The sequence below is a fragment of the Astyanax mexicanus genome, chromosome 13 (assembly GCF_023375975.1).
Source record: "Astyanax mexicanus isolate ESR-SI-001 chromosome 13, AstMex3_surface, whole genome shotgun sequence".
Lineage (NCBI taxonomy): Eukaryota > Metazoa > Chordata > Actinopteri > Characiformes > Acestrorhamphidae > Astyanax > Astyanax mexicanus.
Genome location: NC_064420.1, coordinates 8,855,105 through 8,873,560, shown reverse-complemented (window position 1 = coordinate 8,873,560; position 18,456 = coordinate 8,855,105). Strand labels below are relative to the sequence as shown.

Sequence of the window (18,456 nt, the reverse complement as noted above, 5' to 3'; positions counted from 1 at the left end):
TCATTTGAGCGGGAAGGCGAAAGTCTCCGTCTTCAGCCATTCGGTCTCTGTCTCACACACAAAGCAGGCAGCACGAGGAGGAGGGGGGAGTGGGGGCCCAAAGCGAGCAGCGGAGGGCGGGCGCTAGCGTTTGACGGCGGACACGCCATTGGCTGTCGCTCCGCCAAGCGTTTACACTAGAGGCTGCGCGAAGAGGAGGGGAAGGAGGGGGGAGCGGGCGCTGGAGTTCGACGGCGGCAACGCCATTGGCTGTTGCTGCGCGAAGCTTGTAGCCAATAGGAACGTAGGCGCTTTTGCTTTATCAACAGCGCCCGGGAGCCCGCTGCTTTATTTCAGTATTGTTCAGCGAACACATCTGAGCTGCATCATGAGCGGAAGAGGCAAAACCGGCGGAAAGGCAAGGGCCAAGGCCAAGACTCGCTCCTCCCGCGCCGGGCTCCAGTTCCCCGTGGGCCGTGTGCACAGGCTCCTGCGCAAAGGAAACTACGCCGAGCGTGTTGGCGCCGGCGCCCCCGTCTACCTTGCGGCTGTCCTGGAGTATCTTACCGCTGAGATTCTCGAGTTGGCCGGCAACGCTGCCCGCGACAACAAGAAGACTCGTATCATCCCCCGTCATCTGCAGTTGGCTGTTCGCAACGACGAGGAGTTGAACAAACTGCTCGGAGGAGTTACCATCGCCCAGGGTGGTGTGCTGCCCAACATTCAGGCTGTGCTTCTCCCCAAGAAAACCGAGAAGGCGGTCAAGGCCAAGTAAATCTCCGCTTTCCGCTTCTTTGTCCATACCCAAAGGCTCTTTTAAGAGCCACCCAACTCTACTCAAAAAGTGCTATGTTTCCTCCCCAGTAACAATACACATTATACATGTAATTCCCAAAGGGAAAAGGCTAATATACATATACATATGTGTATGTAAAATATATACATACATACATATATATATATATATATATATATATATATATATATATATATATATATATGTATATTATATATAATGTGTGTGTGTGTGTGTATATATTTAAGTATATATATTTAAGTGTATATATTTATATAAATATAAACTTACGCGCGCACACACACTATACTAAGCTGTGAGCAATAGGTAACACCAGTACACTTTCAAATCATAACAATCCCTATACACACGGCATTATTTTGAGTATACAGCTGTACACGGCTGTTTGTAATTAATTACAAGGTTATTGAATAAGAATTATTAAATTAAGCAATGGGAGCGCTTAAATTGCATTATATATATTATAATTAAACCCAGAATGGACTGCAGGAAGCCGCCAGTTTGTTCTATACGCAGTATTTTGCGTTTGGGCTCTCCGTGCGAAACGGCCAATAGGAAGGGCGCAGATCCAAGACGCCCAATCAGCGAGTAGCGGCTCTAAAGCATAAAAGGGCCGTGAGGAGGCGAGGCGCGTTATTCTCTTTACAGAGCTCAGCGCGATGGCAAGAACGAAGCAGACCGCCCGCAAGTCCACCGGTGGCAAAGCCCCGAGGAAGCAGCTGGCCACCAAGGCAGCCCGCAAGAGCGCACCGGCTACCGGCGGCGTGAAGAAACCTCACCGTTACAGGCCCGGCACCGTCGCTCTCAGGGAGATCCGCCGCTACCAGAAATCCACTGAGCTGCTGATCCGCAAGCTGCCCTTCCAGCGCCTGGTGCGTGAGATCGCTCAGGACTTCAAGACCGATCTGCGCTTCCAGAGCTCCGCCGTCATGGCTCTGCAGGAGGCCAGCGAGGCGTACTTGGTGGGTCTGTTTGAAGACACTAACCTGTGCGCCATCCACGCCAAGAGAGTCACCATTATGCCTAAGGACATCCAGCTGGCCCGCCGTATCCGCGGAGAGCGCGCTTAAACGGAGCGCTTTGACGTTTTCCCTTAATACCCAACGGCTCTTTTAAGAGCCACCTACCTGTGTCTGTGCCAAAAGAGTTGTTTTTCTACATGCTTTTTATATGCCAGTATGAAAAAGTAGTACTAATTGTGTACTCAAAACTATGAATAATTTTGACATAACGTATATTTTAGAACTATTTCGCGTCCTTTTTAATAGTCAGCAATTACTATATCTTACTGCAATGGATAAATATAAACACACAAGCACAATAATTATGAGCACATTATTGGTGAAATAATAGAGAAATGAATCTATATATATTATGTGTGTGTGCGTGTGTATTGAGGGAAGTGCTGCATGTAACATTGATGGAGCTTGGATGCCACCGTGCGGTTCAACTGCGCCATTGCATGCACTGTTATAAGTTGCAAGAGTTCTGTTGTAAGTGTGTGTGTGTTTACATAAATTGAACTCTTATTACTGAAAATGGCAATGTTTCACTATACGGTGGCATCCATCAGTGTTACAACATGTACAATTTAATATGTACACACATTGATATACTCGGTAATATTGTCATATTCTCTCTCTATATTAAAATATACCTAGCTACATATATATATATATGATATACAGAGAGAGAGAGAGAGAGAGCTCTTAAAACATGAAAACATAAGTATATAAATATATTGTAAGTCTCATGATACGTCCATAATATATAAATCAAGTAAACCTCACGATTGGTGCCGTTTAACAATATATATATATATATATATATATATATATATATATATATATATATATATATATATTACATTGCATTGATGAGGCTTAGTACCTTTTTATATGGACATGTAACATAAGACTTGCTTCACTTTGTATATATAAGTGAATGTTGAGCTGACTACTTCACGTTTTAAGAGTTAGGATGCCACCATGTGGTTAAAGTTCTGTATTGCATTGCTCAAGAATGCAATACAGAACATACATATATATATATATATTTTTTTATTTATATATATATAAATAGATTTATATATATATAAATCTCTCTATATATATATATATAATTCTTGAGCAATGAAATACAGATATGTATATATACTTTTTTTTCTTTTTTATGGAAAGAAAATTAGATATTCATGCAAACACACGCACACATACATATTAAGGCAATGTGTCTTTGCAATGTTTGAGCATATCTTGTGGCTGTGTATGAGACTATGTACAAAACCAAATTGAGTCTGACTCAATCTGATAATCTGATCATAATAATGTTCATTAATACATGACTAATTATAAAATATTAATTATACATATTTATAACAATCACTAATAGCAATAAATTATGAATAAAAAACTATTAATAGTGAATAGAATGAGTAATACTAACATTAATAATAGTAATACAAATTACTTATATTAACATTTATAATTCTACTACTGCTACTACTACTACTAATAATAATAATAATAATAACAATCATAATGATACTACTACTAAAAATAATAATGATTTATTCATCATTATTTATTAATAAAGATTTGTAAATAATTATTAAACGTAAAAAATAACAATATTAACATTAATAATAGTAATGATATTATGGCGTTCATAATTATAATAATAATAATAATAATAATAATAATAATAATAATAATAATAATAATAATAATAATAAGAAGAAGAATAAGAATATTATTATTATTATTATTATTATTATTATTATTATTATTATTATTATTATTATTATTATTATTATTAGCACTACTTATAAAGTATATATATCTTATAGAGAGATATATTATATGTTTATTCTCCGGCCACGAGTGGAGTGTCTGGAGTGCTAGTTTGTTGGCTATCTGGCCTGCTAGCTGGGTGAGTGAAGCTAAATTAGCGATTAGCATGTACCATTAATTTGGCCAAATATACAGCACAAAACTAGCAGGTAGGTGTTCATACTGTCCCCTGTGTATGTATGTTATATTGTATAAATAGTGTATTTAGCCACAGTGGTGTTGAAACTCTCCTACAGGAGCGGTTGCTATGGCTTCCGAATAGGTAACTAGGCGCTAGCATAGCATAGCTTAGCTTAGCCTGAAGGTTTGTTTACGTTTTTGCTGTTCACAAAATGGCGGCCATTCCCTTCTCTAGGTCAGAGGTCACAAGGTACAGTGAATTTGATGTTTAGTTTATTCATGTAATTGCATTAAATTCTCATTTTAAGGGCAAAGTTTAACTGCAATGTCCATTCCCCCATTCTCTAAAAAGCTAGCGTTTGTGGATATTTTGTTTTCCTTAAATGGCCGTCATTTGGTGTAATTCTGCTCGCTAACTATTACTTACACTAAGTCAGGAGGCACTAACCCTTTTAATGTCTAATGATTTTGGATAGAAAAATGACATAATTTTTGGAGCTAAGGTTAAAGGCAAGATTTAAACCGCTACTCTCTGACAAGTGAAACAAGTATTTTAAGAAATATTTTTTTTCTTTACTAATTATGTCATTAGCGTCCTGTCCAATTTTGACGGTGTATTTTAATGTGTGTTAATATGTGTAATAATAATTCTAACATGGATAATGTTAAATGTGTTGTGTGTGTGTGTGTGTGTGTGTATATGTGTGTGTGAGTTGTTTATTTATTAAATGCTATCTCTATATAACATTGAAATAGGTTTAATGTACTGATCTTGTTACTTGTTGTTTTGTCTTTTTTTGTGTGGTTTGTGAGACAGTTATAGGGGATATGTTTTTTGGTTGGAGCTTGGAGCCCGTCTGCTGGTCGAACGCATACACTGCAGAGATTTATGAATGAGTGAGTGAGAATACAAATCTTTTTACCTGTTTTGTAATGTTTTATTTGTTTACGTGAATTTGGAATATGAGGGCCACATATGGTGGTGTAATTGTGTTAGTTCACATGGATCAGGAGGGTTTTTAACTGAACCAAATCTTTTATGTGTAGAGTGAGCGAAAAGGTTTGGGGCAAACCATCGAATAATAACAAATATTTGATTTGTTGTAAATTATTTTCAACTCCCAGCTCAATTTTTGAAGTACTTTAGAGGTACACATTAGTAGAAGTTTAATAACCTCTGTAATTGAGTCCACTTAGTTTGACGAATACACTATAAAAATCGTTTCTATTTGATAAAATATACATGATACACAGTATTCATGCTTCGTGTGTTCCACATTTTGGATTTCCAAAAGCTGATTATTATCCATGAGAACACAGGCTGTCTACTACTACTACTACTACTACTACTACTAATAATAATAATAATAATAATAATAATAATAATAATAATAATAATTATTATTATTATTATTATTATTATTATTATTATTATTATTATTATTATTATTAGTATGGTTGTTGTTGTTTTTTATTTATTTATTTATTTATTTATTTATTTATTCGAGTGTTCCAACACTCTGTGATTTAGAGCTTCTTAGAGTCTCTGAGAAACATACTTAGTCAGAAGACTCCTCCTACTACTACTACTACTACTACTACTACTACTACTACTACTACTACTAATAATAATAATAATAATAATAATAAATATTGTTAATATTATGATTAATATTATTATTATTATTATTATTATTATTATTATTATTATTATTATTATTATTATTATTATTATTATTATTATTGTTGTTTGTGTTATTGTTATTATTTGTAGTATTATTATGGTTGTTGTTGTTTATTTGTTTATTTATTTGACTGTTCCTACACCTCTCTTGAGCGAGAACAATCTGTGATTTAGAGCTTATTGCGTTATATTACGACCCTCATGTAAGAAGTGAGAGGTTTCTGACCCATAGCTTATTTCAAGAGGTTGCGTACAAATGTGTACTTTTCATCACAACTTGATAAGGACGTTTTTATCTTTTAAATATTACCATATAAAGATAGCTAGATATTCGTTGTCTGTTTTTGTGTGTTTTGACAGACAGTTCTAGGGGAGATGTTTTTTGGTGGAGCTTGGAGGCCATCTTCTGGTGGAACGCAGACACTGCAGGGATTTATGAATGAGTGAGAGAGCATACAAATATTTTTACCTGTTTTGTAATGTTTTATTTTTTTACATGATTTAGGATTATGAGGGCCACAGATGGTTGTCTAATTGTGTTAGTTCACATGGATCAAGAGAGTTTTTAACTGCAATATTTTATGTGTAGAGTGAGTGAAAAGGATCGGGGAATAGAGCGATTTATTGATAGACATTAAAATATAAACAAATATTTTATTGGATTAGTAAATAATTTACAATTCCCAGCACACTTTTTTTGAAATACTTTAGAGGTACTTACTCACTACTACTACTAATAAAAATAATAATAAATATTCTTATTCTTATTCTTATTCTCATTACTATATTTGTGGTTGTTGAAGTGAGAGGTTTCTGACCCATAGCTTATTTCAAGACATGGCGTACAAATGTGTACTTTTCATCACAATTTGATTAGGACATTTATCTTTTAAATATTATCATATAAAGATAATAGAATGAGATATCTTTATTCAGTTGGTTAACACGATCCACATACATGGCCCCAAAAGTGCCATATAGTGCCAGATGTTTGTTTCCCCCTTCCATTTGCAAATTGGCCACTGATGATCCACTAAGCAGTAAATACGGTAATGAAGGATTTTATTTTATTTTATTGTAAATTTGAAGGGACAACATGAAACAGGAAAAAAAAAAAAACCTAACAGAAATAAATTTAATAAATTATATATACATAAAATAATAAAATTAATTCAAACAAGACATAGAAAAAAGAAACAACTGCTACATATATATATATATATATATATATATATATATATATATATATATATATATATATATATATATATATATATATATATGTGTGTGTGTAATCATATATATGTTCATGTATATATTCCAACATAATACATTTATTTATTTATTTTTATTTAATGCTATCTCCATGTAACATGTAAATAGATTTAATGTACTGCTGTTGAAACTTATTGTTTGGTTATTTATGTGTGGTTTGTGAGACAGTTCTAGGGGAGATGTTTTTGGTGGAGCTTGGAGGCCATCTCCTGGTCTAACGCAGACACTGCAGTGATTAATGAATGAGTGAGTGAGCGTACAAATCTTTTTACCTGTTTTGTAATGTTTAATTTGTTTACATGAATTTGGATTATGAGGGTTGTCTAATCCTGTTCATTCTCATGGATCAAGAGAGTTTTTATTAACTGATCTAAATATTTCCAGTGTAGAGTGCGAAAAAAGGATTGGGGCATATTCCAAATTATTGATAGAAAATAAACAAAACTCCCAGCACAAGTTGGGAAGTACTTTAGAAGTACACATTCATAGAAGTTTAATGAACTCGTAAATAAAATTAATACACCTAGTTTGACGAATACACTTTCCAAAATCGCTTATATTTGATAAAACATACATGATACACAGTAATCGTGCTTTTTGTGTTCCACACTTTGGATTTCTCAAGGCATATTACTATTATAATTATGATTATTATGATTATGATGATTATTATTATTCTATTTTATTTGCTTTTTTTGTTTGTTTTATTGAGTATTTTGGACTGCTCCTACATGTCGATCACACTACATGAGCTCCTACATGAGCGATAACACTCTGTGATTTAGAGATTATGTAGTGAGTACGATACTATTTGAATACATATTAATATGTTTAATTCATGTTAATGTTTGTAAATTAGCTTAAGGTTCACACAATAGTACCTTCATATACAGTCAGCTAATCTATTCAGATGTTAACTAGACATTTTATGTGCAGGAGACCAAACCATAACATGCTGCATAAAACACACTTGCTTGACTGTGACACTGTGTCCCACATGGTTCAGTGCATCATAAAGTGTGTCTGGCAAGATGTAATATTCAGCATTCATTGGTGTAAGATATCTGCAGTTACTAATTTCAAGCAGGTTCATTTCAGCAGATATTGTATATAATCTGTATTTCTGTAGCGCTCTAGTGTATGGGGGCGGTGCAGACGGCCACACTGTGAGGGGCCACCCAGCTGCTTTGTACTGGGCTCCGCCTATCTGTCCTCAACTAGGTCCGGTAGAGTAGAATATCATGCGCTGGCTGTCCGATGTAGCTTCATTCTTTCTTCTCGTCTACTGGGAGCAAGAGCAGCTACGATGTCCGGACGCGGCAAAGGAGGCAAGGGGCTCGGGAAAGGAGGCGCCAAGCGTCACCGCAAAGTTCTTCGCGATAACATCCAGGGCATCACCAAGCCCGCTATCCGCCGTCTGGCGCGTCGTGGTGGCGTCAAGCGTATCTCCGGTCTGATCTACGAGGAGACCCGCGGTGTGTTGAAAGTGTTCCTGGAGAACGTGATCAGAGACGCCGTCACCTACACCGAGCACGCCAAGAGAAAGACCGTCACCGCTATGGATGTGGTGTACGCCCTGAAACGCCAGGGACGCACTCTGTACGGATTCGGAGGTTAAACGCTCGTCTCGAACACCGCTAACAACAACGGCTCTTTTAAGAGCCACCCACAAATCCACCCAAAGAGCAGTTTTCCGTGTTGGAATAAGATACAGTAGTTCACTAACACTTAATTTCCCTATATAAAACATCCCACTGCCCATGAATTACAAGATAAAGTGTGGAAATACACTACGAAAGATATGTAAGGATATCAGTATTGTGTGTGTGTATAGAGAGAGAGAGAGAGAGAGAATATTGATACATATATGCCTACGAGCTGTGTGTGTATATATAAAATATATGTGCACGTGTGTTCTTAAAGCATAAGTTTAAGAAGATGTAAATATCCGAGTCTGTGATTAAGAAGCGTCAGTTTAAAGGCACATATTTCTTTAGTTTTAGGTTGTTTTAAAGGAACGCCGTAGGATCTCCCGTCCACTCAACTGAACCAGACATTAGTTCACATGAAGGCTAACTGATGAATAAACATACAGCCGCGTGTTTGTGTTCGCTCACAATGCGCGGATGTGTTTATTTGTCCGTTTCAGAGCTAACGCATATGAAAGCGTCAAATTTTTTCAAGGTTTTTAAGGTTTTTTAATGTATAAAACGCTCTTCGCAAAGGGCGTCACCGCTGTGTGCGCGGGAAGGCACACAAAGAGCAGGCTGCAGCAGCGGGGGGAGGGAGAGGAGGGGTATTAGAGTGGAGCGAGTTGTGTTTGTCCAATGGTGGTTTGACGGCATTTGAAAGGCGTGACTCATGTTAATTAGACTGGCAGAGTGCAAATAACGTGGGGGTTAGTCGCCTCCCCCTCATTCTTCAGTCTAACTCGAAGAGAAGCAGGATGCCTGAGCCAGCCAAGTCCGCCCCGAAGAAAGGCTCCAAGAAGGCCGTTACCAAGACCGCCGGGAAGGGAGGCAAGAAGCGCAGAAAGTCCAGGAAGGAGAGCTACGCCATCTACGTCTACAAGGTGTTGAAGCAGGTCCACCCCGACACCGGAATCTCCTCAAAGGCGATGGGTATTATGAACTCCTTCGTGAACGACATCTTCGAGCGCATCGCCGGTGAGTCTTCCCGCCTGGCTCACTACAACAAGCGTTCCACCATCACCTCCAGGGAGATCCAGACCGCCGTGCGCCTGCTTCTGCCCGGCGAGCTGGCCAAGCACGCCGTCTCCGAGGGAACCAAGGCCGTCACCAAGTACACCAGCTCCAAGTAAAGAGCGAACCCGCTCTGTTCAAACCCAACGGCTCTTTTAAGAGCCACCCACGTTTTCCCCTAAAGAGCAGCGTTCCGTGTCCTTTTTCTAATGTTTTGATAAAGAAAATATGTATAAATATACATATCTATATAGTGTGTGTGTGTATATAAGTATATCAATTGTTGTAATGAATTGATTTATATGTAGAAGCAATAAATAAAATTATTTACACTTACATAATTGTGTGTGTGTGTGTGTGTGTGCGTGTTTGTGTGTATATATCTATATATATATATATATATATATAGATATATAGATATATATATATATATATAGATATATAGATATATATATATATATAGATATAGATATATATATAGTGTGTGTATATAAGTATATCAATTGTTGTAATGAATTGATTTATATGTAGAAACAATAAATAAAATTATTTAAACTTACATAAGTGTGTGTGTGTGTGTGTGTGTGTGTATATCTCTATATATATCTATATATATATAGATATATAGATATAGATATAGATATAGATATATATAGATATATAGATAGATATATATAGATATAGATATAGAGATATATAGATATAGATATATACACACACACACACACACACACACACACACACATACATATTGGTAGAGGGGAAAATGGAAGGCGCATGATTTCCCATTATGTGACTAGTGACACTAGTGACCAGTACATAGGTGGTCAAGAAATCACAAAAATAGTACAGCGGTAGTGTTAAAGAGCTTATGCTATGCATGGGGAAGTAAGATACTGCACAGTTTATGCCTAGAGGAGAGAAAAGTACACATATTAATGTACACATATTTGCCATGTGTAAAGTGCTATAATTAAGATAAAGTTTACCTATAACTAACAAATTCCCAACGATATGTGTGTAAATGCTCTGCCCTATGACACATACTGTGACAAACTCTGTTGTAATTTGTTTCAAGAACATAAATAAAATGAATCTAGAAATACACCGAAACCAGCTCCACGTGCGCTGCATTTAAACAGATGATTAGAAATGATTCATGTTAAGTGTAACCCACATGTGTCAAACACAAGGCCCGCGGGCCAAATGTGGCCCGCCACGTCTTTTTATGTGGCCCGCGAGAGCTTGTAAGATCTTAGTGTCTATAATAAATAAGTCAGAAGCGTTCTTTGACCAAAAAATACATTTCCCACAATGCTTGTCGATTGTATTACCCGCAAAGTTACGGCTTACTGCCACTACACGGCAGTGTAGTCATTGATGTGGAAACCCTGCCGGAGGGAAGGTGTAACTTCGCGGGTGGAATTGAGACATATAAATGTTTATCCCATAATATCCAGAAAAAGAGAAGTTGATGCAGACGGACGGCTGTGCTTCAAGGCGAAAGACCGGTATGCCTTTTGTGTTACGAAGAGTGTTACTGACCAAAATAAACGCTTTTTAGGAGAGATATAAGTTCTGTGTAAACATTTATAAGACAATAGCTGACAAAATCTGTTTTAATGACGTTAATAAACATCACTGTGACAGCGCTAGTCGCAGTTTCACCGCAGCAAAGTACGAGGACGTGAATCACTTATCTAACCAGCCTGTACTGATTTCTGCCCTCAATAACCCTTTCAATAACCTCCAATAGCCTTTAATAGTCTTCAGTAGCCTTCAACAGTCTAACCTTGCAGCCGTGGTGTGTCCACTAAACTCCGTAGTTATAAACATCCTGAGGTTAGCAGCGCGATAACTGACCTGTTTATAATGTAATCCCAGCAGTGACTCCTGCTCTAAACGGCTGCTGTTAGCTGATTGGGCTGAAAGATGAACTGTAGAGAGCTGTATTATTCGGTTACAAAAATCTTTATTTCATACACAGAAGAACTTCAAAATTGTAAAAACGCTCCAGACTGGCTGAGCTGAGCCCTGTAGCCCGTGGCTGGGCTGTAGCTCTGACTCAGTAAAGACTGCGGACTTGTGGTGCTGCTGCTGCAGCTCCCACTAGTGGTTGGATGAGGAACTGCTAAATCTGAGGAAATGCTATGTTCTTAACAGCTCACAATTTTTGATTTTATATTTATTAAGCCTTATTTCAGTTAATAATTTCAAAGTTAATATAACTTGATGTCATTTCTATTCACTTGAATAGTTTGGTTCTTGATTGATGGAGTTTTTGGATTTCATGACATGACAAATTAAAAGGATTTATGTTAATAGAGCAACAAGCAAACATTTTTTCCATGCAACTGTAATATTTGATTGAATAAATAATATATTGAGAGTTATTTAACATTAAGGAGTAATTACATTCATTTACATATATTACATTTGGTTACATTTTATTACATTTATAAGTTACATCTGGCCCTCGGAGGACAGCCAATATGCCAATGTGGCCCTCGGCCAAAATGAGTTTGACACCCCTGGTGTAACCTATTAGTGATGTTACAAACTTATTCTTGCATCCACAAACTGAAAATCAGCTGTGAGACATACAAGACACACCCTACACGGCTGCAGGTCCAACCTCTGAGCTTCCACACCTGATGCTGCAAATGAGAGCCGCGTGTGAACGATGAGAGCCAGGTGTGCTTCGTCTAACAAAGGCATAAATAAGCCCCCTCCCAAGTCGGCAAACGAGGCCACCATTTTGCCGTCACGTTTGTCTTAACAGGCAGAAAGTAGAACCAGAGCAGGGTAGTCGAGCGACACGCTTACTGTTTGGAGTAGAAATTTCGCTTGTTATGCTGCCGCACACAGCTAGGCCTCAGAGTTCTACAGGTGCTGGTGGAATGTGTACGTGTAAGACCTATAGCTAGGCAACAAGGTTCTAGAGCATGTAGAGTGTGCACGCAGGTAAAAGTAGGCACTAGGCCTCAGTATTACAGTGCTGCTGCAGTGTTTTCAGGTTAATTTAGGAGCTAGGCCTCAGTTATATAGTGCTCCTGAAGTGTTTTCAGCTCTATTTATATGTTAGGCCTGAGTAATGTAGTGCCTCTGCAGTGTTTGCAGGTCTATTTATATGTTAGGCCTGAGTAATGTAGTGCTCCTGCAGTGTTTGTAGTTATATTGATGAGTTAGGCCTCAGTTATGTAGTGCTGCTGCAGCGTGTGCAGGTGTATTTAGAAGCTAGGCCTGAGTAATGTAGTGCTTCTGCAGTGTTTTCAGGTCTATTTCTAAGTTAGGCCTGAGTAATGTAGTGCTCCTGCAGTGTTTTCAGCTCTATTAATATGTTAGGCCTGAGTAATGTAGTGCTTCTGCAGTGTTTTTAGGTATATTTCTAAGTTAGGCCTGAGTAATGTAGTGCTTCTGCAGTGTGTGCAGGTCTATTTCTAAGTTATGTCTCACCAATATAGTGCTCCTGCAGTGTTTTCAGCTCTATTAATATGTTAGGCCTCAGTAATGTAGCGCTGCTGCAGTGTTTTCAGGTCTATTTCTAAGTTATGTCTCACTAATATAGTGCTCCTGCAGTGTTTTCAGCTCTATATGTTAGGCCTGAGTAATGTAGTGCCTCTGCAGTGTTTTCAGCTCTATTAATATGTTAGGCCTCAGTAATGTAGTGCTTCTGCAGTGTTTTCAGCTCTATTAATATGTTAGGCCTCAGTAATGTAGTGCTGCTGCAGTGTTTTCAGCTCTATTAATATGTTAGGCCTGAGTAATGTAGTGCTCCTGCAGTGTTTTCAGCTCTATTAATATGTTAGGCCTGAGTAATGTAGTGCTGCTGCAGTGTTTTCAGGTCTATTTCTAAGTTATGTCTCACTAATATAGTGCTCCTGCAGTGTTTTCAGCTCTATTTATATGTTAGGCCTGAGTAATGTAGTGCCTCTGCAGTGTTTTTAGGTATATTGATAAGTTAGGCCTCAGTAATGTAGTGCTTCTGCAGTGTTTTTAGGTATATTTCTAAGTTAGGCCTGAGTAATGTAGTGCTTCTGCAGTGTGTGCAGGTCTATTTCTAAGTTATGTCTCACCAATATAGTGCTCCTGCAGTGTTTTCAGCTCTATTAATATGTTAGGCCTCAGTAATGTAGCGCTGCTGCAGTGTTTTCAGGTCTATTTCTAAGTTATGTCTCACTAATATAGTGCTCCTGCAGTGTTTTCAGCTCTATATGTTAGGCCTGAGTAATGTAGTGCCTCTGCAGTGTTTTCAGCTCTATTAATATGTTAGGCCTGAGTAATGTAGTGCTCCTGCAGTGTTTTCAGCTCTATTAATATGTTAGGCCTGAGTAATGTAGTGCTGCTGCAGTGTTTTCAGGTCTATTTCTAAGTTATGTCTCACTAATATAGTGCTCCTGCAGTGTTTTTAGGTATATTGATAAGTTAGGCCTCAGTTATGTAGTGCCGCTGCAGTGTTTTCAGGTCTATTTCTAAGTTAGGCCTGAGTAATGTAGTGCTTCTGCAGTGTGTGCAGGTCTATTTCTAAGTTATGTCTCACCAATATAGTGCTCCTGCAGTGTTTTCAGCTCTATTAATATGTTAGGCCTGAGTAATGTAGTGCTGCTGCAGTGGTTTCGGGTCTATTTCTAAGTTATGTCTCACTAATATAGTGCTCCTGCAGTGTTTTCAGCTCTATTAATATTTTGGGCCTCAGTAATGTAGTGCTTCTGCAGTGTTTTCAGGTCTATTTCTAAGTTATGTCTCACTAATATAGTGCTCCTGCAGTGTTTTCAGCTCTATTAATATGTTAGGCCTCAGTAATGTAGTGCCGCTGCAGTGTTTTCAGCTCTATTAATATGTTAGGCCTCAGTTATGTAGTGCTCCTGCAGTGTTTTCAGGTCTATTTCTAAGTTAGGCCTGAGTAATGTAGTGCTTCTGCTGTGTGTGCAGGTCTATTTCTAAGTTATGTCTCACCAATATAGTGCTCCTGCAGTGTTTTCAGCTCTATTAATATGTTAGGCCTGAGTAATGTAGTGCTTCTGCAGTGTTTTTAGGTATATTGATAAGTTAGGCCTCAGTAATGTAGTGCCCCTGCAGTGTTTGTAGTTATATTGATGAGTTAGGCCTCAGTTATGTAGTGCTGCTGCAGCGTGTGCAGGTGTATTTAGAAGCTAGGCCTCAGCCTTCCGATTGACGGAATGTTCATGTAGGCATTTACCTACTGCTATGTTTGGATTGAGTAAAGATTTTACCACAATAAAGGTGTGTCCTCGTGCTCATTTTTTTTCTTCTGTATTAGGGTTATGGGACGTTGGGGTCATAATGAATTAGGGTTATAGGGGTTTAGGGTTGTCATGAATTAGGTTTATAATAAATTAGGGTTAGGGGGATTAGGGTTATCATATATTAGGGTTATCATATATTAGGGTTAGGGGGTTAGAGTTAGAACACGTTAGGGTTAGGGGGTTTAGGGTTAGAATATGTTAGGGTTAGGGGGTTTAGGGTTAGAATATGTTAGGGTAAGGGGGTTTAGGGTTAGAATATGTTAGGGTTAGGGGGTTTAGGGTTAGAATATGTTAGGGTAAGGGGGTTTAGGGTTAGAATATGTTAGGGTTAGGGGGTTTAGGGTTAGAATAAGTTAGGGTTAGGGGGCTTAGGGTTAGAATAAGTTAGGGTTAGGGGGTTTAGGGTTAGAATAAGTTAGGGTTAGGGGGTTTAGGGTTAGAATATGTTAGGGTTAGGGGGTTTAGGGTTAGAACACATTAGGGTTAGGGCTGGTGGAGGGCCGGTGTTTGGGGGATTTAGGGCTCGTTAACGGAGCGGCGATTCGAATCAGGTGCGCCTAACGGGCCGCGCCCGGAGCCCGGGCCCCACAAGAGCCGAGCGCCCCACGAGGAGCGCCGATCCGAGTGCGGGGCGCCGGCGACGAAGACCGGACGGCGACAAAGACGCGTGGGAGTCGACTGCGGGAGTCGGCCATTCGCGCAACACACCGCGCGCGCACTGTGCTTTACGCACTCCACAAGGGCGCCCCGCAACACCAGCTAAACTACGCACACGCGCCTCACACACCCAACACGCTCTCGCCCACACTTTCCTCCACCGACGCCCACGCCGTTCGCCCCGCTCACGATCCCCTTTCACGACATTATTACACGATAAGCACGCCAAGTCCGCCGTTGCCCGTTCGGAGCGCGGCCGGCTCGGCACGCTTCGGGGAGCGCCGCGAGAAACGCGCCGTCCGCACGCCGCCCTTTCCGCCTCCACGACACGCGAGGGGGCCTCTCGCAGGCGGGAGAGCGCTTTAACGCTCGCCAAGTTGGCCACGCGCGCGGATTTCGTGCGAGAAACGCAGCGAGAAAACACAACGCGAGCCTGCAGCTGCGCCACGGCTGCGCAGCGCTGGCCGGGTTGAGTCTACAACGTTCTCATGCGGCGCTTAAGGGCCGCCCCCCTCGCCGCTGAGGGAGGTTCCACAGAACGCTACTGCAGCAGACACACAGTGCTCGCTCTCGCACGCAGCAAAGCAGAACGATGGCAGAAGTCGCTCCCGCCCCAGCCGCCTCGGCGCCCGCCAAGGCCCCCAAGAAGAAGGCCGCCGCCCGCCCCAAGAAGGCCGGCCCCAGCGTCGGCGAGCTTATCGTCAAGGCCGTCTCGGCATCCAAGGAGAGGAGCGGCGTGTCTCTCGCCGCCCTGAAGAAAGCCCTGGCCGCCGGCGGCTACGACGTGGAGAAGAACAACTCTCGCGTTAAGATCGCCGTCAAGAGCCTCGTCACCAAGGGCACTCTGGTGCAGACCAAAGGCACCGGCGCGTCGGGCTCTTTCAAGCTCAACAAGAAACAGGCCGAGGCCAAGAAGAAGCCGGCCAAGAAGGTTGCTCCTAAAGCCAAGAAGCCCGCCGCCAAGAAACCGGCTGCCGCGAAGAAACCCAAGAAGGTAGCGGCCAAGAAGCCCGCCGCGGCCAAGAAGTCTCCCAAAAAGGCCAAGAAACCGGCAGCGGCTGCGAAGAAGGCGACCAAGAGCCCCAAGAAGGCGAAGAAGCCGGCGGCTCCCAAGAAAGCCACTAAGAGCCCAAAGAAAGCCAAGGCTGTCAAGCCCAAAGCGGCCAAGCCCAAGGCGGCGAAGCCGAAGAAGGCTGCCCCCAAGAAGAAGTAAACGGTGCCGTTTACCTTCATGTTTTGTTCCTCTCTAACAACGGCTCTTTTAAGAGCCACCCACAGTTTCATTTCAAAGAGCTTCCTTCATATCATGTATCGAAAGCACATAACGGTGTTTAATGCGTATGATGTATGACACTGTTTATCATTACAATTCTCATTTTAACATACAAATAAGGCACGACCTCAGCCACTGTAGGTATTCGTTTCATCCGTTTGTTTTATTTATTATTGTAACTTTGATTTCATTTGAGCGGGAAGGCGAAAGTCTCCGTCTTCAGCCATTCGGTCTCTGTCTCACACACAAAGCAGGCAGCACGAGGAGGAGGGGGGAGTGGGGGCCCAAAGCGAGCAGCGGAGGGCGGGCGCTAGCGTTTGACGGCGGACACGCCATTGGCTGTCGCTCCGCCAAGCGTTTACACTAGAGGCTGCGCGAAGAGGAGGGGAAGGAGGGGGGAGCGGGCGCTGGAGTTCGACGGCGGCAACGCCATTGGCTGTTGCTGCGCGAAGCTTGTAGCCAATAGGAACGTAGGCGCTTTTGCTTTATCAACAGCGCCCGGGAGCCCGCTGCTTTATTTCAGTATTGTTCAGCGAACACATCTGAGCTGCATCATGAGCGGAAGAGGCAAAACCGGCGGAAAGGCAAGGGCCAAGGCCAAGACTCGCTCCTCCCGCGCCGGGCTCCAGTTCCCCGTGGGCCGTGTGCACAGGCTCCTGCGCAAAGGAAACTACGCCGAGCGTGTTGGCGCCGGCGCCCCCGTCTACCTTGCGGCTGTCCTGGAGTATCTTACCGCTGAGATTCTCGAGTTGGCCGGCAACGCTGCCCGCGACAACAAGAAGACTCGTATCATCCCCCGTCATCTGCAGTTGGCTGTTCGCAACGACGAGGAGTTGAACAAACTGCTCGGAGGAGTTACCATCGCCCAGGGTGGTGTGCTGCCCAACATTCAGGCTGTGCTTCTCCCCAAGAAAACCGAGAAGGCGGTCAAGGCCAAGTAAATCTCCGCTTTCCGCTTCTTTGTCCATACCCAAAGGCTCTTTTAAGAGCCACCCAACTCTACTCAAAAAGTGCTATGTTTCCTCCCCAGTAACAATACACATTATACATGTAATTCCCAAAGGGAAAAGGCTAATATACATATACATATGTGTATGTAAAATATATACATACATACATATATATATATATATATATATATATATATATATATATATATATATATATATATATATATATATATATATATATATATATGTATATTATATATAATGTGTGTGTGTGTGTGTATATATTTAAGTATATATATTTAAGTGTATATATTTATATAAATATAAACTTACGCGCGCACACACACTATACTAAGCTGTGAGCAATAGGTAACACCAGTACACTTTCAAATCATAACAATCCCTATACACACGGCATTATTTTGAGTATACAGCTGTACACGGCTGTTTGTAATTAATTACAAGGTTATTGAATAAGAATTATTAAATTAAGCAATGGGAGCGCTTAAATTGCATTATATATATTATAATTAAACCCAGAATGGACTGCAGGAAGCCGCCAGTTTGTTCTATACGCAGTATTTTGCGTTTGGGCTCTCCGTGCGAAACGGCCAATAGGAAGGGCGCAGATCCAAGACGCCCAATCAGCGAGTAGCGGCTCTAAAGCATAAAAGGGCCGTGAGGAGGCGAGGCGCGTTATTCTCTTTGCAGAGCTCAGCGCGATGGCAAGAACGAAGCAGACCGCCCGCAAGTCCACCGGTGGCAAAGCCCCGAGGAAGCAGCTGGCCACCAAGGCAGCCCGCAAGAGCGCACCGGCTACCGGCGGCGTGAAGAAACCTCACCGTTACAGGCCCGGCACCGTCGCTCTCAGGGAGATCCG

The 18,456-nt window shown here is 41.0% G+C and overlaps 3 protein-coding genes across 3 annotated transcripts; all 3 read left to right on the top strand.

The window, feature by feature from the left end:
* Positions 1 to 209: 209 nt before the first annotated feature.
* On the top strand, positions 210 to 810 carry LOC125780619 (histone H2A). The gene has a single exon (XM_049463077.1). It carries the CDS (start codon positions 368 to 370, stop codon positions 752 to 754), a length of 387 nt encoding a protein of 128 aa, XP_049319034.1. The 5' UTR covers positions 210 to 367; the 3' UTR covers positions 755 to 810.
* An 8,082-nt stretch (positions 811 to 8,892) lies between these two features.
* Positions 8,893 to 9,596, top strand: LOC125780630 (histone H2B). The gene has a single exon (XM_049463089.1). The coding sequence runs from the start codon at positions 9,174 to 9,176 to the stop codon at positions 9,546 to 9,548; it is 375 nt and encodes a 124-aa protein (XP_049319046.1). The 5' UTR covers positions 8,893 to 9,173; the 3' UTR covers positions 9,549 to 9,596.
* Positions 9,597 to 17,022: 7,426 nt separating this feature from the next.
* LOC125780616 (histone H2A) lies at positions 17,023 to 17,623 on the top strand. The gene has a single exon (XM_049463074.1). It carries the CDS (start codon positions 17,181 to 17,183, stop codon positions 17,565 to 17,567), a length of 387 nt encoding a protein of 128 aa, XP_049319031.1. The 5' UTR covers positions 17,023 to 17,180; the 3' UTR covers positions 17,568 to 17,623.
* Positions 17,624 to 18,456: the final 833 nt, after the last annotated feature.

What these genes read in the sequence shown, in the direction of transcription:
- LOC125780619 (XM_049463077.1), top strand. Translation starts at nt 368, where the DNA reads ATGAGCGGAAGAGGCAAAACCGGCGGAAAGGCAAGGGCCAAGGCCAAG.
- LOC125780630 (XM_049463089.1), top strand. Translation starts at nt 9,174, where the DNA reads ATGCCTGAGCCAGCCAAGTCCGCCCCGAAGAAAGGCTCCAAGAAGGCC.
- LOC125780616 (XM_049463074.1), top strand. Translation starts at nt 17,181, where the DNA reads ATGAGCGGAAGAGGCAAAACCGGCGGAAAGGCAAGGGCCAAGGCCAAG.